Raw genomic sequence first — 23,917 nt, 5'->3', positions numbered from 1 at the left:
TCATTGGAGTCCAGTGGCAAGACAACTGGTGATGGCCTAGTCCATTGTGTCCCTATTTTATAGATGTGGAATTGAGGTAAATAGGGATTAACACACAACTAGTTAGTATCCAAAGCAGGATTTGAACTCAGGTCTTTCTAATTTTAAGTTTTTTTATCCACTCTATCACCTTGCTGCCTAGATACAGGTAATGATGTTTCCTACACCATGCTGAGGTTATTTTCTAGAAAGGAAGTTACTCTGATCTTGTATTTGCTGGTGTTCATTTTCAAATCACTCCTATCCTGACTAAATGACTAGCTTCCAACCCTCAAGAAAATAAAAATGTAGGAAACTTAAGGCCTCGTGTGTGTGTGTGTGTGTGTGTTTTCTATTATACTAAGCTTTGGCAGAAATGATATTTTTCATGTACTTCTGTAATTAATATTATTCATAGTTAACTTTTAAAAATAAAACCCCACTGTTGTGAGCTTCATTATATATTTCTACCACAAGCAAGATGCTTCCTAATTTGGATTCCTAGCATTCTTATGATCCTTGTTAACATTAGGGAACACAAAAGATTCTAATTGGTCCTAAAATAGCAATGGTAATTAATAGGTAATAGCTAGTAGGCATAATATGTATGTTAGGTCTAATGGGGGAAGAAAAATCTGTGCTCTTATCTCTTTATGCCAGGAACCTGAACTACATTTACTACATCAAAAAGGCTAAAGAAAAAGCAAACACTGATTCAATAATGAAATCTAAAATTTTACAGAAGTTACTTCATGTGATTACAATAGAATGTAGGATACATGTAATAATTTATGAATATAGTGTTTGATTTGCAAAATACTTTCTATGTACTATTTCATTTGGATCCTTACAAGGGACATATGAAGTAAGTAATCCAGGCATTGACATTCATAATTTACACATGAGGAAATGGCCCAGAGAACTTCAATAATTTGCCTTTGGTTACAGAGTTAGTGAATGTCAATGACCGAATTTTATAATTATTCATTATTTTTCATAGAGACAAGGTCCTTAATCTGAAGTACATGGATTTTCTAAAAAAAAATTGATAACTGTATCTCAATATAATTGGCTTCCCTTATTTTCCACATATTTTGTTTCAGGCATTTAAAAGTCTTCTAAGAAGGGGCATATAGGTTTCCCCAGATTGCCAAAGATGAAAAAAGGTTAAGAATCCCTGTTGTTGTTGTTTGGTTGTGTCTGACTCTATCTGATCCCATGGACAAAATTTTCTTGGCAAAAATGCTGGAATGCTTTGCGATTTCCTTCTCCATTGCGTCCCCTTTTTACAGATGTGGAACTGAGGAAAATAGGGGTTAAGTGACTTGCTGAGGATCACACAGCTAGTAAGTGTCTGAGGCCAGATTTCAGATCTTATCTTCCTGACTCTGGGCCTAGTGCTTTATCCACTGTACCACCTAGCTGCCCCCAAGAACCCCTAGCTTAGCTCCATATTAGCTCCATGATTGCCAACCATAGCTTCAGATACTATTACTATGTCTAATATGACAACTTGTTATCAAGTATTTGGAAGGATGTCATATGAAAGAAGAATCAGAATTATTTTGAGAGAGAAGAACCAAAAACCTACAGAAGAGAGCAAGTTTTAACTCAATATGCAGAACACCTTCTTGACAATAAGTTTTCTGTTAAAATGTAAGTAGAAAAAGGAACATTTTTCTTTTGTCATTGTATCGCTAGGACTTAGCTCACTTTGAAGCACCCATTAGTCACTTAATAAATGTTTGATGGATTTAGTGATTGAAAATTACATGGGTTATCACATTAGGTAGTAAGGCCCCTGTCACTGGAGATATTTAAGTAGAAGCTAGATGCACTTGTCAAGTATGTTGTAAAAGATAATTCCTTCATCAAACAAGGAACAGCAAAGATGGCTGCTCTCTGTCTCTGTCTCTCTGTCTCTGTATCTCTCTCCCTCTCTGTCTCTGTCTGTCTGTCTGTCTCTCTCTCTCCCTCCCTCTCTGTCTCTCTCTCCCTCTTTCTCTTCCCTCCCCCTCTCTCTGATTAAGTTTCTTCTAACCTAAGCTTCTCTGATTCTAGCCTTCCTTGATCTTTCTCTACCCCAATTAAAAGTGTTTTCCCCTCTTCACATTTTCCTAGAACCCTATTTGAAGATCCTCTTCACCTCCATCACTTGCCTTTTTATATCTATCTATATCTATACTGTATCCCCCTGAGCCTTCCCCAGTAGAATACATTTCTTGAGAGCAAAGATTGCACCATTTATTGTTTCTTTGTATCATTGGTAGCTAGCCTTGTGTCATACACATAGAAGGTACTTTATAAATATTTGTTGAATCACTGATAATCAGACACTAAAATAGATACATTCTTTTAGATAAGCATTATCTTTATTATAAGAAGAGAAACTTTTTTTTGGCTTTTCTTTGTATCTCCGGAGTTTAGCACTGCGCTGGGCATATAGTAGGCACTTCAGAAATTCTAGTTGACTGATTAAATCTACCGGTGAATGCAACCTGAGATTTATTGTCTATTTAATTTGGAAATGGTAGCAATCTCTAAATCCTCCCTTCATCTGGAATGTTTCTCAATGAGCACATAGGGATGATTCTCAATTACCATGGTGATGGAGTGCATGGATAATATGAATAACAACCTTATTTGAGCTCAAAGTTGCAGTATCATCTCTTATCACACATTCAACAAAGATGTTAGGAAGTAGAAAAAGGGATAAATTTATAGGCTTATGTAAAATTCCAGCTGGAAGGGATTGTAGAGGTATTCTAGTCCAACCGTTTTCCTCCATCTCCATTTAACAGATGAAGATATTGTGGCCTAGGGAGGTCCAGTGACAAGCCAAAGGTGATATAGGTTAAAGGTCAGAATGGGAATTTGGGACTTTAAATCCCGAAATCTTTCTATTGAATAGTGCTGCTCAAATTAACAGGCACTGCACCTGTTTTCCCCTTCAGTTTGTCCTGTGGGGCTCCAAGTGGAAACCATTTATTCTCTCTTTCCAATATGAAATCAGGTTTCCAAAATTTATTAAACATTTAGAGTATATTGTTCTTCCTTTAAACAATTTTAAACCTTTTTTCATATTTTAAATTTAATTTTTATACCAATTGGCTAATATGATAAAAATATAGAAGCTAAGTTTGGAGATACCCAGATAAAGACACTGTGACCTCTTGTCAATGAGCTCACTCTAATGAAGGACAGGAGCATAAATAGTTGTGACATAAGGGCGAATGAGAGGTGTGCAAAGGTAAAGTGCTATGAGACACCTGAAGAGGATGGGGGTGTGATCATGGTTTCATGGAGATAAAGATATCTCAGATGAGCCCTAAAGGAAGGGATGGACATTAACCAAGTAGATTCTGTAGATGGAGAAGGTATGGAATTGGTCCCATTTTGGGTACAGGAGACAGCCTAAGCAAAGACACAGAGATAATAGATGTCTAGAGAAGAACAGAGAATAGTAAATAGATTATTTTGAGTGGAATGTAGAATATGGGAAGAGGAAATGAGATGAAAGACAAGTATCATGGAACCAGATTGTGGAGGGTCTTTAATATAAGAATTGGAATATAAAATTTTGTTTATAAATCAATGAATTCACCATGGATGGCTTTTGAGCAGAGGAATAACATAATCAGAGTTTATTAAGAAAGTTATTCAATGTTAAGAGAGGAACTAATGACACAATAGTCACTGGGTCAGATGTGATAGGAAGCACCTAAGATATGAGTAAAAGGATTCATCTGTAGCACTGAGGGTCCACCAGAGGTAAGATGGCTTGAAATTTCAGTATATCTATTTATTATGATTTGATCATTTCCTGGAACTTAGGAATAGAAATGGCTCATTCCATCTCTGTAACAGCCCCATGAATAGACACATGAGATCTTATCAAGTAGGTAAGGACAATGAAATTCAGGTTAAGTGAATTCACAATGTGACACCTCCTTAGGTCTTCTAATTCTTTGTCCCATGTTTCCTCCACCTTTTTTTTGTCCAAATATATGGGGAATACCCTGTGTAGAAATTCCTTCCACCAAAGCAGATTAACAATTATTCTGTAATTTATTATCTTATTTAGTTACCTATCATAATAAGAGCTTAAATCACTTGATCAAGGGCACACATAGTTAGAAAAAAGCAGAAACACAATTAAAACTCAAGTATCTGACTGAAAATGCTGCTTTTTAGAATAAGGTTGGCCTTCAGCTATTTGGCTGAGATGTGAAATATTGTGGTTGTGACCATCTTGAATGAATTCTTGAAAAAAATTCTCAGAAACAGAGAAGCTATTCTTAAATGGCAAATTCATTTGCCTTTGAAGTCTCCTTAGCTTGCTTTTAGAGTATCTCCTGAACACCCAATATACCCTTCATGACAATATCATAGATAGAGGGCAGGCTTAGGAGCTAAGAAAACCAGGGTCCAAGACCTTACTCAAAGACATACTGTCAGTGTCACTTTATCCAAGTTCATTATTATCTCAGGGCTGTAGGGCTCTCTCTAAGATTCTAAGTTGCAGGGAAAGGGCCAACTTGCATTAGGAGAGGGAATTTCTCTTTTGGGATTTCCTTATGCTAATGAAATTACAGGCCCAGTCCCTATCCCAAATATCTAATGGTCAAAATTGAATTTTTTCACCAAAACTTCTGAAGAGTGGAAGTAATGAAAAAAAGAAAAGAAAGTCTCCAAAATAACACCACTAACCAGGACTACACTGAAATAAACAGACTAGAGGAGGAGGCAAAAGAGGTAAAAATTTTCATTTTTTGGAGGGACAAACATGAAACACTAACCTGGAAAAGTTTCCACTTAAAATATAAACAACAGTTTTTCCTGAGCTGTTGATGCTATCTTCTCTCTGCCCTTGTCACTCTCTCTCTCTCCATGTCTCTGTCTCTATCTCTCTCTGTCTCTCTCTCTTGGATTAAGAAGGGAAATTTTCTTCATTAAGAGTACTTTACTCTGAAGATGAAAATCTCCAGTGATGCAGAAACTCCATGGATCTTAGAAAAGGAGCAAGTATGATTAAGAAATAAGGCACAGGATTGATGAAACCTTTAGCTGCTCAGTGACCCAGCAAACAAAATGAAGTGATTCACAGGGCATCCATCAGGAAGCCAGCATGCTTGAAAATGTCCTCATCTTTTAAAAGAGAAAAATGTTGTTCATGATTACTAGTCATTATGGTCTGCTCCCATATAATGTTTCCATCCTATTTCCATTAATTGAGTAAGAGAAATGTAAATGCAAAAGAGCTTAAAGTGACAGTGAGACCTCAACTATATCTCACCCTTCACTAGAAAGCAGAATTCATTATGAAATAGGTCTGTCTTGGACTATGTCCAAGGATACTTAGGTTTTGAAGTACCAGCAATACCTTATTAAAAAGTGATCTCCCCTCTAGCGTAGTCCCATAGCAATGACACCAAGAATGGATTTATATTCTAGAAAGGCTCTCATGTAGTCTGTATTCAGTAAAGAGCTAGATAAAATATCATTCCTGCTCTCAAGGAGTTCACAGTGTTGGGTGGTGGTGGGGTATGATATTTAGCTGTTTTCTTCCCCCATAAGACTGTGAATTTCTTGAGAATACGTACTATTTTTTTATCGAAATTTTGTGTCTATACTTTATGCATCTCAACTCCAATGTGCTGCTTACAGTAAGTGGTTAACATTTTTTTTTAACATATTAAGATATTTATTTAACACATTTATTTCTTTTTCTTCCTTCCAACTTCCAATTAATTTTCTTGGTTAAATAAAATCATTTTATTTTTTAAATAGTTTTCTTGTGTAATGGTAAACTTCCCTCTCAACCCCCAACTCCACTCCAACATGCCTACTTATAATTTATTAAAATGGTGACCACATCCTGGGGTGGGGGTAGAAGGTGGATATGAAGAAGATAAACACCTGTGTATCTTTATATCAACAAATAATGTTTTCTTCCTTTGGTATTTATGTGGCTCACTGGATGGAATATTGGAATTTCAGTCCAACCAGTGGTACATTCCTGGAGACTTTTATTCTGAGTTCAAATCCATCTATGACACTTACTAGCTGAGTCACCCTATGGAAGTCTTTTGACTTCTTTCAACCTCAATTGCTTCAAAATAAAATAGAAATAATGATAGTATCTAAACCCCAGGGTTGTTGTGAGCATCAAATGATATAACACTTATAAAGTGCTTAGAGCAATGTTTGATGCATAGTAGGTATGTAACACATATTTCCTTCCTTCTAAGTACATAGTAATGATTTTAATTATTTTATTGAACACATGTCCTCAGTTTAGATGATTCCCAAATCTGCCACATATCTTGGTTTCCTCCTATAGGGTTCCCACCAACTAAAGATCAAATCAGAAGTATTTGGTCATGTTGCTGAATAGAGTTTTACACATTTTATTAAAATGAAAGCTGCCTGTACATAGAGGGGAAGCTTGGAATGAAGGACAGGGAAGGCAAATGGAATATATGTGAAAGTATGTATTGCTACCTGAGTAGAAAATTAAAAGGGGAAACAGCTAATATAAGAATGAAGTTTAGAAGGAAAAAAAGAATTGGATTTGGAGTTGGAACTGGGTTCAAATCTTGCCTATTTTCCTTACTACTTGTGTGATTTAGAATAAGGCAGTTTAATTTTCTGGGTTTCAGTTTCCTCCTTCTAGCTCTATATCAATCATCTTATGAACCAAAAAATGAATAGATTTCTAGTAATCATAAATTAATAAAATATTTCAGTTTTGTAGAAAACATTTATCACTTAGTTTTGGTATAATAAATAAAATTAATATTATTTCCTATTTTAAATGAATGGGTGAATCCTAGGTTTAGACCCTAAAACTTGTTTTTAACAGAATACAAAGTTTGGAGTCTGTCTTTTCCCTGATTGTGGGATTATTACATATGTTGATCAAATAGTCAACAAGGCTTTATTAAGATCTTTCTATGTACAGGTCTGTGGGGAAACCGATAAAAAATCCCTGCCCTCAAGGACCTTATATCTTCTTGTGGAAGACAGCACAGCATATTTAGACATATGCAAGCTACACATAAAGCAGCTGCAAGATAACCATTTGTGATTTATTGATCCAATCAAGCTGTCTGGATCTTCTTTGATTAATTGAGAGGAGGATGGAGCTCAACCATTACTTCCCCTTTCCCTGACAATTAAACAACTACTGTCCCGAGTAAGCGAACTGGAGTGCTTTGGGCATACTCTCTGGTACCAAATTCTGGATATTTTTCTTGAAACTTGGGGAGATTCAAGGATTGTCCTTTTCAAGCACATTTCCCAGTGTTTTATACTAAAGAGTGTCAGGAAAATCCATGTTGCCCAGTTGAAAAATAAATTCAGAAATTAACCTTCTTCTTTACTTCCAAATACATAGTGGTTAAAATTCAAAATGAATACCATTTTACAAAATGCCCATAGGTTACTATCTGTTTTGGTGTTTGATAAAGAACTTTCTCAGCTCAAATGTGACAATGAACAGGAAAAGGAAAATATTATCTCCCTCAAAGGAACAACCTGATCTCTATAGAACAGAAAGAGTAAGTGGGCTTCTCCCCACAGGAATTTGTATTTGACCCTAAGTCGCCTCTCATTCTCAGGAAAAGGGTCAAGTTGTTCTAGGCTGAAATTCCTTAGCACAAAGGAGCATCCACCTAGAATTGGGGGGGGGCAACAAATATATTCGGATGTCTTTTTCCCTAAAGGGGATACCAAAATGTCTCTAGTGGTGCTTTCAAAGTGAGATGATTCTAGTTCTGGTTCAGGCACAAATTTCTTCGGGATTCCTTCACTAAATATAAGGGAAATCACTTTAGAAACAGTGAAGAAGAACTGAAATGGGGAGGACAATTAAGTCAAGGAGACCAATTAGGAGGTCGTTGAAAAAATCCAAATAAGAGGCAATAATGGCCTAACATAAACTAAGAGATATGTGAGTAGAGAGGAGTAGCAAACGAGAGGCATTGTGGAAGTAAAAACTGGGAGATTTGTCAAGAAATTGAATTGTGGAGTGAAGGGGAATGAGGAGTCAGGATTATGCTAACCTGGAAGACTGGAAAAATGAAGATGCCTTCAACAGAAATAGGGAAGTTTAGAAGAAGGGTGGATTTGAGGTGGCAGGTACCATTTGGGGTGGTGATTTCTATTTGGATATGTTGTGTTTGACATATCACTGGAACATCCTGTTTGAAATATCCAATCATTAATTTATTTTGAGAACCTAGAGGTTAGGGAAGAGACTGGGGGAGAGGAGTTGAATATATATATATCTGTGAGCTATCTGCATAGAGATCATAACTAAGTCCAAGGTAATTGTTAATATCACCAAGTGAGAGAATATAGAGAAAGAAGAGAAGAGGACCCAGAAAGGATCCTTGAGGCATCCTCATGGTTAGGGGTTGTGATATGGGTGAAGCTCTAGCAAAGACTGATAAGGTGTAATCAGACAAGTTGTAGAAACATAATTATCATGGAAATCCAGAAAATGGAGAGCATTTGTGAAGAGAAAGTGGTCAGTAGTGTCAAATACAGCAGAAGTTGAGGAAGATGAAAATTAAGAAAAAGACCATCATGTTTGACATTTAAGAGCTGATTGGTAACTGAAGAAACAAGTTTCAGTAGTATTAGAAAACAGATTGCAAAAGGTTGAATAGTAATAGGAGAGGAGGCAATGAGTATAGACAGCTTTTTCAAGAGTTGGCTAAGAATGGAATAGAGCTTTAGGCTATTAGCTTGAAAGCATTGATAGAAGAGTTTGGTGAAGGGTTTTTTTTGGGGGGGGAGGGGGGAGAGGTGTTGTTCCAGATAAGCTGGACCACAGAGTGTGTGAAGTATGAAATAAGTTATGTAATAAGATAGATTGAGACCAGGTTATAAAAGGCTTTAAATTTCCTGAAGAAGAGTTTATGTTTTTTCCTACCTATAGAGAGCTATTGGAGTTTACTGAATAGCACAGAATGTGTTCAGACTTGCACTTTAGGAAAATCAGTTTATCATCATTTGGATTGGAATGGGGCAAGACTTGAATCAGGGAGCCTAATTAGAAAGCTATGTAATTCTAAAGCTTGAACCAATATTTTATCATAGAAGGCTATGAAGACTTGAACTAATAGGGTGATTATGTTGGTATAAAGAAGGGGAAAATGTAAGGTATGTTTGGCGAGAAACAACAAGATTTTGGCAACGTTGGCTATATGGGGTTAAGAAAAGGGAGGCATATAGAATGATGCTATGACTACATACTTGAATGATTAGAAGGAAGCTGGTATCTGAGTCTGAGAAAAGGCCTATTTTTGGAGATCAACACTTGAAATATTTTATGCTGGAAACAGCATAATTATCATCCAAACTACTTCTGACAATTTAGGGATTTTGAATAAGAGACCTATCAAATGCCTAAGGGTATCAGCAGCTACTATCTAATATTATAGCTCATTTTCTGTTTTCTCAAACCTTCTTGCCCAAGACTGAGTCATGTAACTCCTCTAAGCCTGCTCTTTCCCCATTTCTTTAATCTTAACTCCATCCTCTCTCCTTTTCCCTGCGGCACCATGAAAACCTGTTCTTGTAGCTTCTCCTTGCCTTCCTGTGTTTTCCTTCTCTTTGCTTTATTTCCCATCCCACCCACTCACTCCACCCACCTCAATCCCACAGTACATTTCAGGGTACAATCAGTGCCCTTCAAAAGCTAATATCTTTTTAGGTGTACAGTCATTATCTATTTTGCAAACTCAGTATAGGATGAAGCCAGTTAACTTAATTACACCATGGTGCTAGTAAAGTGGAGAAGTTTAACTTCATTGAGCAAATATCTGTATTCTACTGCCCACGCATTGTATCTTCAACTAGCCATCCTTTAAATAAATTATCTTGGTCATAAAAGAGGTCAGTAAGTTAGTTACAGGACCAGGATCAGTACTCCATGTCCTAACTTGGGGTTCAAAGCTCTCTCCACTATAATTCCACTATTTCTTTTTACTCCATCTTACAGTAATCTTTTTCTAACTTGAAAGAAGAAATTAAAATAGGGAAGAACTGAGTGACATATTCATGATCACATAGTGGCTCAGTGATGGGAGCAAAAGTAGAAGATACTTCTTGAGAGACACAGTGCTTGGCACATAGTACATACACTCAATAATTTTTTTATTTTTTTTTTAATTTTTTTTTTTTAAGCAATTGGGGTTAAGTAATTTGCTCAAGGTTACACGGCCAGTTATTTCTGGGTGTGGTGCTGAGTGTCCGAGCCTGGGATTCGATCTCCAGGTCGTCCCAACACTGGAACCAGTGCTCTTACTCGCTGAGCCACCTGGCTGCCCCTAAGCAATTGGGGTTAAGTAACTTGCTCAAGGTTACACGGCCAGGTGTTTCTGGGTGGGTGCTAAGTGTCTGAGCCTGGGATCAATAATTTTTTTTGATTGAATAATAATGAATAGAACACTGGTCTCATAGTCATGAAACCCTACATTCAAATTCTACTTCTGATACTAGCTGTCTGAACATTAATAAGTTACTCAACTTCCCTATGCTTCAGTTTCCTCATCTGTAGAATAGAGATCATAATATTTATAGTACCTGACTTGTAGGGTGTGTGAAGATTAAATAAAATAATATATGTGAAGCATGATAAAACTATCAGCTATTATTGTTTCCTAACTTCAGAGAGTACATTTTCTATTCCTGATTTTATTACAAAGCCATGGAACTTTATCTAGGCCCAGAATCATAGATTTCATAGTTGCAAGGAACCTCAGGTGACATCTCATCTATACCTGAATGGGAATAGTTTTCTCTCTGCCTCTTGTCTCCTTGTTTTGTAAGTGCTTAGAGTCTATTATTTCCTCCAGCTTCTTTTTTCATTTGCTTCAAAGGCTGCTGAAACCTGTGACTTTTGAAAAAAGGATAAAAGACATATCTTTCTGGTCAGAGTTTGAATACAGTACTTATTTTGTGGAAAGTCCTCTATGCAATGTGAGCCAAGGGCAAAATAATTAAGGACCAATATACCAGAGCAAACTCAAGCATTAAATGGTTGTATATTTATTATCAATGCTAAAGTGTTATGCAAAAGGGAGAACCTTAGGCTACACTTTGAAGTCAAGAGGTAAAATATTTATTTTTAAAGAAAAGCCTTTACAACTAATGTAGCTAAAATTAGAAAGGTATACAGAACCAAGGAAAACAATCTTTGCAGAAAATTCCTCACTTAAATATCTCATTTCTAACATATATAGGGAACTGATTTAAATTTAAAAGAATAAGAGCCATTCCTTGATTAATAAATGATCAAAGGCTATGAATAGGCAGTTTTCAGAGAAAGAAACCCAAACTATCAAATGCCACATGGAAAAAAAAAGTGTTCCAAATGACTACTAAATAGAGAAATGCAAATTAGGAAATTCTGAAGTTCTACCTCACACTTATCAGATTGACAAAGTTGAAAAAAAAAAGAAAAATGAATATGTGGGAAAACAATAGTTTTAATGCACTCTTTGTGAAACTGCAAATCAGTCCAGCCATTCTAGAAAGTAGTTTGGAACTACACAGAAAAATTCCCCAAAATGTGTATATCTTTTCACCCAGTATTATAGGTATATACCTAAAAGAGTTCAAAGAAAGATAAGGACTCATATGTACGAAAGCATTCATAATAGATTTTTATAGTGTCAAAGACTTAGAAATTAAGGTTCTTATCAAATGGAGAATGACTGAACAAATGAAAATATATCAATATAATGGAATACAATTATATTGTAGGTAGCTATGTGTTGCAGAGAGGCAACTAAATGTCTCAGTGGGCCTGAAATAAGGAAAACCTGAATTCAGAGTTAGCCTCAAACTCTTACTAGTTGTTTGACCCTGGGAAGTAACTTAGCCTTTCTTTGCCTTAATCTGCTGGAGAAGGAAATGGTAAGCCACTCCAGTATCTTTGCCAAGACAACTCCACAGACAGCACAGTCCATGGGGTCATGAAGTTATATATAACTGAACAACTCAACAACAACAGCAATGTATTGCATTAGATACCTGAAGCATATGAAGTTAGGAAATGGACCTGGAGTAAACCTGGAGCCAGGAAGAACTGAGTTCAAATCTAGCCTCAGACACTTAATAGATAGATGTATGACCCTGGTCAAATCACCCAACTTCTCTTTACCTGTTAACTCATTGGAGAATATTATATATCTATATCTATAATATTGTATATGTATTATGTAACATTATATAATAATATAATGGGGATATTAATAGCTCCTACCTGACAGGATTGTTGTGAGGATCAAATGAGATGATGTTTGTAAGGTATTTAACACATAGTAGATGCTATATAAATGCTAGATTTTTGTTATTGTTACCATCACTATCATTATTTTTTAAACATTTTTCTTCCTTAGTTTTCTCATTTGTAAAAAAAATAGAAATAATAATACCACGTGAAATCCCAAGGTTTTGAGAAAATAAAATGAAATAACATTTGTAGAGTGCTTTGAAAGGTTTAAAACACTAAATAAATGCTAGCTATATTATTATTTTTGATACTACTACTACTAGCAATTCTAGTGCTTCCACTATTGCTGCAACCTCTGCCACCGCCACCATCACCAACACCACCACCACCACACCTCTACCACCACCTAGCACCACACCTCCACCACCATCACCACTACCACCACCATCACCACTACTACCACCCCTCCTCCTCCTCTTCCACCCCCTCCTCTTCCACCTCCTCCTTCTCCTATCATTGCACTATAAGAAATTATGGAGGGTATGGTTTTAGAAAAACTTCAGAAGACTTGCATAAGTTTATAAAGACTGAAGTGAGTAGTACCAAGAAAAAAAAATTCATACAATAACAATAACATTGTGATGACAACTCTGAAAGATTTAAGAATTCTAATCAATTCAATGGCTAACCAAGATGCCAGAGGATAAATTATGAAATATACTCTCCATCTCCAGAGTGAGTGTGATAGGTTCAGACTGCAAAATGATACATGTTTTTTTTGTACATCACCAATGAGGAAATTTGTTTTACTCAGCTGTGCATGTTTTGTTTCAAAGGATTTGTACTTTCTTCCCCCTTCCAGTTGTGGGTGGGGAGGTGGGAGAGAGAGAAAAAAGATTTTTAAAATAAAAATACTACCTTAAAACAGAAAAGAAAAAAGCATTTTCATATTTAATCTTCATATAGATAGTGGAAAATGGAAGGATATGATAAAAAAAAAAGAGACAGTGTTACATTGTGGATAGAGTGGTGAACTAGGAAGCAAAAAGACCTGAGTTAAAGTTTGCCTCTGACACATACTAGCTCTATGATCTTGGGCAAATAACTTAATCTTTCAGGGTCACATGTCAATTCTTCAAGACAACATCATTGGCAATAAATACCTGTAGGTACAATTTCCTCACCAGACAATTCTATAGCACCAGAATTACAGGTTCCCACAAAAATAACACATACCTATATTTATCACACACACATATGACTTTTTGGGACATCATACAAATCTATGTTTGTATTTATATGTCTGGCATGTATATACTCATTCATATACATATACAATATCTCAAAAGTCCTAGTACAGTTTTGTTTTAATTGTTACTGTCAACACTTTAATAGTCCCGTTAATAACTTTAATGGTGTAAAACTTCACTCATACTTTCTGGAACACCCAAGGTTTGCAAAGGACCTTATATAGGTCATTATATTTGATCATCACAATATCATTATATTCCCTATTTTACAGATAAGTTAATTGAGGGTCAGAGAGGTTTAATGCCTTGCCCATTATTATATAGCTGTAAGGACCAGATTTTAGATTTAAGCCTGGCTCTTTTTTAACTTCAAGTCCACTATCTTTCTCTATTACATGGCCTCTAAGCTTTTAGAATAGAAATTTCATTAACAGTTACTATTGCTAAATCAATGAGCATTTCCTAGGGGACAAAACTTTCCATTTATTTCATTCCACAAGAATTTTTTGAGCTCCTATCATGTTCAAAGCTTTGTGCTAAGTCATCAGGAGATATGGGAAGGGGAAAAGCATTGATTAAGAATCTGCTATGTGCCAGGTATTGTTCTAAGTCCTTTTACAAATATTATTTCATTTGATCTCACTACAATCCTATGAGGTAGGCACTATTACTATCCTCATTTTACAGTCTAGGGAACTGGGACACACAGACATAAGTGACCTGTCCAGGGTCCCAAAGCTAGTAAAGTATCTGAGCCTAAATTTGATCTCAGTTCTTCTTGAATCTAGGCCCAAAGCTCTATCCATTTAGCTACCTATCCTGATCCCTCCTGATCCTATAGGAATTTATAATCTAGTAGATGCACAAAAGAAACTCATTAAGAAATAGAATTCAAGGGATATTATGGTAAAAACTCTAATAGAGGGACAAATTACCATGAGGTGTTTGAGGAGAATGAAAGAGGCACACAGAAAGACAGAGACAAATAGGGGAGGGAGGGAGGAAGGGAGAGAGAGAGAGAGACAGAGAGACAGAGAAAGACAGAGAGACAGAGCTGACCCATTCACCATCTTTAAGATGTTTATGATAAGTCATGAGTATCATAAGAAGAAAATTTAGAAACCATATAATCCAGCCCTTCTCCTACCATCCTACCCCACATTTTCCAGGAAGGAAACTAAGGCCCAGAGAGTTGAAATGACTTACCAAGTTCACACATGTAGTAGTTAGCAGGGAGGGCTGAGATTCAAACCTATGTATTCTTACTCTAAATCTAATACTTTTTCTGTTATACCACAGTATATCCAGAGTCAGAGAACCTGAATTCAAATCCTAATCCTAACACATCATCTTGTGCCAATGAGAAAGTCACTTCAGTCTCCTATACTTCATTTTCCCCAACTAGTAAATGAAGGGGATTAGATGGTCGCTTAGGTCCCTTCCAGCCCTATCTAAGATCCTTAATCACTTTGACCCCTACATCAGACTTGGACAAGAGAAGAAGTAACTTCCTCATTGTACATATCTTTTCAGGGATATGCCCCATCATCCCTACTCCTCGAGGGTAGATCATGTCCATTAAAGGGAAGGTTTAACATCTGTTCAACTTTCAAGAAGGCTTATGTACTAAGGCTGAACTCAGACAATCTTCTATTTAGTTTGGCTCCCTAAAATTAAGTAACACTGCATCAACCTCTGTGGAGAGGGAATAGGGTTGCACTTTCTTGCCATCATCTCATTCAGGTTTACTTCATTCTTCTTTTTGTCCACAGTTTGAGAGATTGCAATACCTAGTTTCTATTTTAAGTTTTTAAATTAAGAAAACAATTTCATGTGAGGCACTAGGAGGAAAGTAAGACTTAAATGAACAAGATTCTCACCAACTTTCACATGAAATGCCTTTTTCCTGTTTTAGGTTAGGATTTTTTCTTAAATCTGGATCAAAGGCCACAGAAAAGTAAAACGGATAGCATTTTCAATAGGGATTATAGGATTTTAGGATCAAGGATATAGAGCTGGAAGGAACCTCAGAGGTCATCTGGGTCCATTTCCCTGATTTTAGAGGCAAGGAAACTAAGACACAAGCAGTTTAAATGACCTTTACCTGCCCAAGATCACAAGCTAATAATTGTCTGGATAGATGCTCCAGAATGAGTGAGTCCCATTGTATCACAGGGGAAAGAAAAGTCACTATTTTTTTAATCATTAAAACTTCAGGGAAATAAATTTTAAGTCAAAGCATCATTACTCAAAAATTTATCTGACTTTTTAATCTATGGATATACACCCTCAAAAGGAAAAACACAAATGCCACTTTCTCATTGTATAGAAATTCCATTATATTCCCAAAGAGCTCACCACTGAAAATGTAGTCTACAAAACTCTTTCTTTATGATAACCCTGAGGTAGAACCTCCCAACATTATGTTCCCAATTTTGGACAGAGGCAAACTGAGGCACAGAGAAATCAAATGAACTGTCCAAAGAAGTTCATTTAATAAGTGGTAGATCCATGGCTTGATGTCAAGTTTCCTGACTTGGGCTCACCCTACTATAACACAGCTCCAAATGAGTTTTTCTCTTTATGCTGTCTAGGCCAATGCGAGAAGGCATATTCTGTTACCATCTATAGAATTCCGTCACGTGCCCAGGTTTTGTAGTGTTCATATATAAGGCTGATGCATTTCTTAGCACCAATTCAATATAGGCTTATTATAGGTATAGTCCAAAGCATTAGCTTCTTATCTTTCTTGGTATCTGAAATGTTTTTAAAGTAAAACATCTAATATTGACAGGAACTACAGAAGGCATCTGAAAAAGCCAAGATGAATATGTTAAACACTGAAAAATTTTTTTTTCTGGACCTTTCTAAACACATTCAAATATATGGCTAAAGAAAGATATTTTAAAAAACTATCATTGATAGTTTTTTTAAGCAAAATAGCTCCTTGCATACGTGAGGTACTAATTCATTGCTCATTGCATTGAATTAAATTGATGTAAGTACCAGAAATAATGGTTACAGATCATATGTGATATTCAGAGAATTGCTGCAAAGTATTTTCACTTTTGGTATATTTTTCATTGGGAATAGACACTTCCTAAAAGTGATTGGAGTGCATGTGAAAACATTTTAAAAGACATTTCCCTAATTTCCCAGTGACTCCACTGTTCCAAATTGACTTCAGATATAGTTCCTCATGGGAGTCTCAGAATCATTCTATTGTTTATTAACCCTAAACAAAATATAATAAACAATAAGAAAAAAACTCATTAATTCTTATTGTGAGATGAAAACTATGTTACTGCAGTATGTAGTGGCTTTGGAACCTAAGCTAAGAAAATACATAAAATATTTTGATAATACCTGATTGTATACTTAAAAAAAATCTCATTTTCCCTATCATGCATTATAGCATGAAGCTGGTGAGGTTTACCAGTGAGAGTGCTGCATTTGGAGTCAGAAGATCTGGGTTTAAATCCTAGCTCTGCCACCTGTGTAACTTAGAGCAAGTCAGTTCTTCTCTAGGCCTTAGCTTCTTGGCCTGTGAAATGAGGGGGCTGGACTAGATGGCATCTAAGATTCCTCTCAGCTCCATTTCTATGCATTTTCTTTGACGAGACTCTGATATTCTTTAACGATACCAAGTAAATAGGACTAAGGGATTTTTTTTTGGGGGGGGGTGAGGTCATGCTGGAGTGGAGTAGAGGGGAATAAGGGGAATTAGATGTGCCTGGGTTTAATGATTCACTGCTTTATTAGCTACAAATCATGCAAGCCACCAAAATAATGTTGTTTTTGTTTGTCACTTCCAAAAGAAACTTCAGTGTATACTGTCAGGTGCAAGAAAATCTGGAATTTCTCCTGAGTTTCAGGGTAGTGATCATCCCTGATATCTTGTATTTTTTAAAATGTAAAGCCTCCATGTTGGGCTAGATGGTCAAAGAAAGAAATTAATAATACAGGCACATTTATTAGCAATTCTTTAAATGACTTAAGCTTGAATTACATAGAAAATATTTTCCATTTCTTATCTATTTCTCTCCAAATAGTTAATCCAACAAGTCTTCCCCCCTGCATCAATACTTAGCTATGATTTAATAAACCTTTTGCTCAAACATGTCTTCCTATTGCAATGAACCACAGTGCATGGAATCCCCTTAGCTGTCAGTCTCTTAAAAGCTTCCACAAATTATTCCTCCTCTAAATTCTGCATTTTTTCAAGTTGAAAGTTAATTTCAAATCCTCCTACATGTCAACTGCTCTTCCATATAGTTTTTACTCTCTATGGAATAAATATGCATATATCAATCATCCAAAAGTCAGCTGATGTAAATTATTAGCACAAATTTCTCTATCGGAAAGGGGCAGTGGATTATTACCCAGATGGTGCAGACCCAATTTTAGAAGTGGACGTGAGCACCATCTTAATAAGGACATAAGGAAAGCTTAAAAAAAGCAACAACACTATCCAAATAAATCTAATACTATGAAATATTCAGCTACTGTACCCAAATGGAACATACCTATCCTATATGCATCCCTAATTCTGACTAGAAGAAAATAGGGTCTTCTAGAATTCTAAATGCCCAGTGAGTGGACAGAATGCACTTGAAACATTGGTGCACTGATAGCTATGAGGCATAGATAACACTCTCAACAGACAAGATCACCAACTGACTTAGCCACTCTCTCATGGCCCAGAGAAGTCTCCACTCACACAGGTATCCCATCTATGCAGGCCACCTCAATTCATACAACCATGGAATCGAACATTCCCGAGTGTGTAGACATAGATACCCAGACGCTCTCACACAGGAATGGAACAGAGGTAAACTCGCCTTGGCCAAGCCAGGCTGGGGGGGTGGGGAGTGGGGGAGGTAGCCACAAGCAGGCTTGCTGGCCGTCAGAGTGTACTTAGCACTGCGCTGTCCAAGTGCTGATTTCTCTGGGCAGTTCGCGGTGGGAGAATCTGCAATATGCTCTCGCTCTAGGCTGGAGATATCCCCAGAGTCTGGGGCCCTTCACTCACCTCCACGAAATAAAAGCAAGGTAGTAAGGTGACGCTGTCCTTGGTCACTTTGCTCTTTGGCCTCTCCTTGGCCGACATGCCTGCTTTGGGCAAGGGTCGGGGGTCTTCTCCAGGGGGCGCCGAGCTCGAGGCACTTCCGAGGAGAGCTGCTGCCGCTGCTGCCTCTTTCAGCCGCCAGCGCCCGGCGCTGATGTCACATTCCCCCTGGACGCTTTGGGAGTCAGCGCGCTGCATGCATGCAGCAGCGTCCTCTCCTCTCCCCACCCCCTCTTTGCAGCACTGCTGCCACTGAGCTGTCAATTCTGAGCTACAGGGTCCTTTCTGACCCCTTCCCTCAGTTCCCCAACAAGCTGTCTCCTCTTTCCTCTCCCCCAGAGAATTCCCGCCACCCACCCAACCCTCAAAGCTGTTGCTACAATGGCTCCTTCCCCTTCTCCCAGCTTCGCTCTCCTCAGCTCTCCACAGCTCTAGCGATGCCAAAGCGCTTTACAGCATTTCTGAGGCTTGACGTCAAGAAACCTACTACTCCCAGAAAAGGAGGGGAAGGACCCGGGTTTTTCTGCAGTGATAGAGCTGAGGGCTCTAGCGCTTATTCTCTCTTGAAGAATCAACATCTGTCACACCAGGAACTCTATGCTTGGATTTGCTGGCACATTGAACCTCAGAGGAAGAAAACTGCCTTGTCCTAATTCTCTTACCCCGAAATTAAGTCGTGATTTCCATTCCAAGAAAAAAAAAAAGAAATAATTACTTTGGGCCCATCCACTACCCTCTTAATTAAATGCCTCTGTTGTGTGTCCATTAGAGCATGGTCTAGTATTCATCATAAGTGATTCGTTTTACTCAATGTCCAATGTCAGGCAGATAAGACATGGAGCCTTGATTTGTGAAGATGATAGTGCTGCTGCTGCTGCTTGTGATGGTGAAGGAGAAAATTTTGTAGGAAGTTATGGAAAACCATATATGCAAAGGTGATGGTCATCCTTGGGGTATCAAAGTTCTTGTTCTAAATCTCTTCAACCAATCAATACTTTAGTGACAATTTAAAGAAATTTGTCATAAAATAAAAGATTAAGTTCTCCAATTCTTGGGTGGGTGTATGTTGAGAACCTCATTGTTTTTCTTTGGGGGGTGGTTTCCAGAAGTGACTAGTGAATTTAAGGTGTATGTGGTAGAACCTCTGGGAGAAAAGCATTTCACTTTTTAGTGAAAGGGGTCTTATGATTGATAGACATTTGATGACTAAGCAGTTTGTTATGTGTTTGTGGGATTTGTCCAGAACCTTTCTTCTTTCCCCAAACATGGTGGATTTTTTTTGCTTCTTATTAACATCTCCCCTCAATTCCATTTTATTAAAGGAAAAGGTGGAATCTCTTAATGAATAATTATGGGAAGCTTAGCATATCAAGGAGGATAGAAACAAAGCTTATTTGTGTCTTCTCATTAGCAGAGTATTAAATATATTTTCAACTATTCACAGTCCTATGTTATCAGAAAATGCCATTATCTTGAAATTTGAGATAAAAACGAGAAAGATTTTATCTCTTTGCCCTCCCCAACTTATCTATCCAACTTTACTGTCTTTGCTATTAATAATGTCAGAAGCCATGATTTTTTCTATACTTCAAAGCCCTTTTTCAATTCTTCAACTTAAGTATTCCACTGACATCTCACAAAACCTAGTTTGGCCATCTGTTGAATTCCTTCTTCCCACAGGGAGGAGAGGGGATATCTTTGCTTCATCAACCTATTTCTGCCTTCTAGATACTTCTAAACTAGGGTTATCAATAAATAAGCATTTATTAAGTGACTTCTGTGTTCTAGGCATGTGTCAAACATCGAGGATATAAAGAGAAACATAAAATAGTCCCTACCATTAAAGAGATTACATTTTAATAGTAGAGACAGCAAATAACTTTATGAGATTAAGAATCATTCCCCAATTAACAAGTGATCTAAGGATATGAGCAATTAGTTCTCAAAAGAAGAACCAAGGTGATTTACAGCTACATGAAATGCATGCTTCAAATCAGTAATAATAAGATAAATGTAAATTAAAATAATTCTGAGGTTCTATTTAATACTCATCAGCAAAAATGACAAAGATGAGAAAAATGAAAATGACAGATGTTGGAGGGGTTATGGGGAAAGAGAAACACTGATGCACTATTTGTGGACTTGAGGATGGGTACAATCATTCTGAAAAGTAATATGGGATGACACACACAAAAAAAAAACTTTTATAAACAATGCATGCTCTTTGACCCAGCCACAGCATTTCTAGACCTATACTCCAAAGAGATCAAAGAAAGAAGAAAAGGTCATCTATATAAATTTATGACAATTATTTTGTGGTGACAAAATCAAAGAAACTTGGAGACCAAGAGTATGCTCATCAATGGGGGGATGGCTTAAAAACCTGTACTATGTGAATCTGATGGAAACTATTGTGCTATTAGAAATGAAATAGAACTTATCTATGCTGCTGGACCATCTGTGTCTGGTTCCATCCCCTGCTGTCCAGCTGCCCTGACTCTCACCTTCTTCACCTCTTTCCCTTAGAGGACATTGGACCACCAGCTTAACTTCAGGCCACCTAAGGAGCCACTAGGCTTCTCCAGTGGGTAGCTATCATTTTTCTTTTGCCACTTTGGAGATTTCAAGGGCAAAATAAGTTTCCTAATTTTCTACCCAAGTTAGAGTCTTTCTTAAAATGAGATTGTTCAAGCTGTCTTTGCCTATACATTCAGGTTGAATCAGGTTTAACTTCATGCAATGCTAGAGACTCTGTGTAACATTGCTGGAGCAATTATGTTCTTATGGAAGATTTCTCTTCTTCTACCCAGTTCTGTTACATTTGCAACATTTGTCTTCCTACACTGCATTGCTACACTTGCATTTTATATTGGTTTTATGAACCTATATTGGGAAAGTAAAAAAAATTCTCTTTATTGACTTGTTCTTTTTGCTACTTTCTTTGTTTCTTTCTTTTTGTGCTAATTTCTCATGCTTGGTGAGCTCTTCAGCCTAGATTGAAGGTCTGACAGACATTGGGATAACCACAAGTGAAACACTTCTTGTTCAGATTTACTCTTGCAAGAAGGTAAACTGCTATTTTGACTCTGTGATAAGTATGAGATCTCTGAATAAATCTGTGATCTTAGGTTTTCTCAGCATGAAACTTTGGGGAAGAAATAAGGACACCATCTTGCACGGTAAGTCAAATGTTTCTACCCATGGTGCAGGAACAGTTGCACCTCCTACAGGAATGTAATTAAAGGAGAGAACTATACTGTATGAAATGAGAATATATTCTACAACATATTGCCAGCATCTTTCAAGACAGTATAATTTGTTTCTAATAAAAGTAATGACATTTACAATAAATTGATAGATTAAAAATTCTGCTAGTTCTATGTGAAATATGTACCTTAGATACAAATTTTGGATGTAAATGTTTCAATTTGTAGAATCAAAGATCTAGGGATTTATTATGAGACTGTATATACATAAAAATGAATATGCAGTTTCTTCACTATTTTTTTTTTTTTGCATAGCAAAAGTGTTTACCCCTTAGGTCTTATCGCATGTATCTTTATTCAGGAAGGAGATGTGTTATCCTATTTTTTTTTAAAAAGGAAGAAACTGAATTTGAATTACACACTACTGTAATTTTGTACAGTTTATATGCCTTAGGACATGTCTTTGTTTAAAAAGAGACTCATTACATTATAAATATAGCATAGCAAAAAAGTTTAGTTCAGAACTTAAAACAAAATACTGTTGATATTAAACAAAAATGCCTGAATGCAGAGATGGGTTTTAAAATAAATAACCTTGAATAGTTAATAGTTATACGAAAATTGTTTTGAAGATGTAGATTGGAAATTTCAAGTATGTATAAATGTTCTTTGATGCAATTAATACAGTAATCCTATAATTCTAGGCATTTGAATTATACTGGTTGGTTTCATAGACTAAATATACTCTAAATACAGTTCACCTAGACACTTTGAAAACTACAGGCATGTTGTTAGTAATATTTGTCCTCTATTACTCATACTACTTTGTTTCAGGATGAGATAGTCCTGTAAATGTAGACAAATACTTATTTTTCCCCCTTTTAAAAAAAACCCATTCAGAGGAGAGAAGAAATTAAGTTTTGTTTTTTTTTTTTACTTTTGAAATTCATTTAAATGTTTTGAGTCAATTAAGTTACTGTTGGAAGCTCAGCACTGATATTATGAAAATAAGAAATGAGACACAAATTTCATTTTTCTTAATGTTCTCATTCTTACTACATAAATGGATAATTTTTAAAATTATATGTATGTGTTAAACAAAGGAACACAAGCAAACTAGCTACACATGGATGCCTGTTTTTTTGTACACAGCAGAAAGAAAGGAAGGACAAAATAGTATCCTATCTGTATTCAGGTGCCCTCAGTTCTCTCTCTGGAGGTAGATACCATTTTTCATCATAAGTCCTTTGGAATTGTCTTAGATCATTGTATTGCTGAGAATAGCTAATTCATTCACAGTTGAACTTTGTACAATATTGTGGTTGCTGTGATACAGTGTTCTGGTCCTGCTCATTTCACTTTGCATCAGTTCATGTAAGTCTTTCCAGGTTTTTCTAAGAGTATTCTGCTAACCATTTCTTATAGCACAATAAATAGTATTCCATCACAATCATATGAAATGACTTGTTCAGCCATTCCCCAATTGATGGGCAACTCCTTAATTTCCAATCCCTTGCCACCACTAAAAGAGATGTTATAAATATTTGGGTACACACAGGTTCTTTTCCTTTGTTTTTATCTCTGACATAAAGACATAGGAGTGGTACTGCTGGGTCAAAGACTATGCCTGGTTTTATATCCCTTTGGGTATAGTTCCAAATTGCTCTATATAATGGTTTAATCAGTTCACTACACCACCACCAATACATTAATGTCTCAATTTTCCCACAATACCCTCCAAAATTGTTTATTTTCCTTTACTTTCACATTAGTAATTCTGATAGGTATGCCTGAGTTGTTTTAATTTGCATTCTTCTAGTAATTAGTGATTTAGAAGATTTTTTTTCATATGACTATAGATAGCTTTGATTACTTTGTCTGAAAGCTACCTCTTCATATCCTTTGACCACTTATCAATTCAGGAATATCCTGTATTTTTATAAATTTTACTCAGTTCTCTATATATTTGACAAATGAGGCCTTTATTAGAGAATCTTGCTATGAGTTTTTCAGTATCCTCTCTGTCTCTGTCTCTCTCTCTGTATCTCTCTCTGTCTCTCTGTCTCTGTATCTGTCTCTGTCTCTGTCTCTCTCTCTCTCTCTCTGTATCTCTCTGTCTCTCTCT

General features: G+C 36.5%; 1 protein-coding gene and 1 pseudogene across 1 annotated transcript in view; one reads left to right on the top strand and one right to left on the bottom strand.

The window, feature by feature from the left end:
* The window catches only part of PLPPR4 (phospholipid phosphatase related 4), a 60,246-nt gene extending 41,255 nt beyond the window's left edge, over positions 1–18,991 (bottom strand). Inside the window, exon 1 of the mRNA XM_069063403.1 lies at positions 18,551–18,991. Within this exon, the coding sequence (XP_068919504.1) occupies positions 18,551–18,784 (234 nt within the window). The 5' untranslated portion in view covers positions 18,785–18,991. The remainder of the gene's footprint in view (positions 1–18,550) is intronic.
* Positions 18,992–19,396: 405 nt separating this feature from the next.
* On the top strand, positions 19,397–21,824 carry LOC138142355 (synaptophysin-like protein 1 pseudogene; annotated as a pseudogene).
* Positions 21,825–23,917: the final 2,093 nt, after the last annotated feature.

The sequence above is a fragment of the Petaurus breviceps genome, unplaced genomic scaffold (genome assembly GCF_028583685.1).
Source record: "Petaurus breviceps papuanus isolate PSGF00001 unplaced genomic scaffold, PetGlider_PUasm1.0 90564, whole genome shotgun sequence".
NCBI lineage: Eukaryota > Metazoa > Chordata > Mammalia > Diprotodontia > Petauridae > Petaurus > Petaurus breviceps.
Note: the sequence above shows the minus strand (reverse complement) of the source record. Positions and strands in the feature narration are given on the sequence as shown.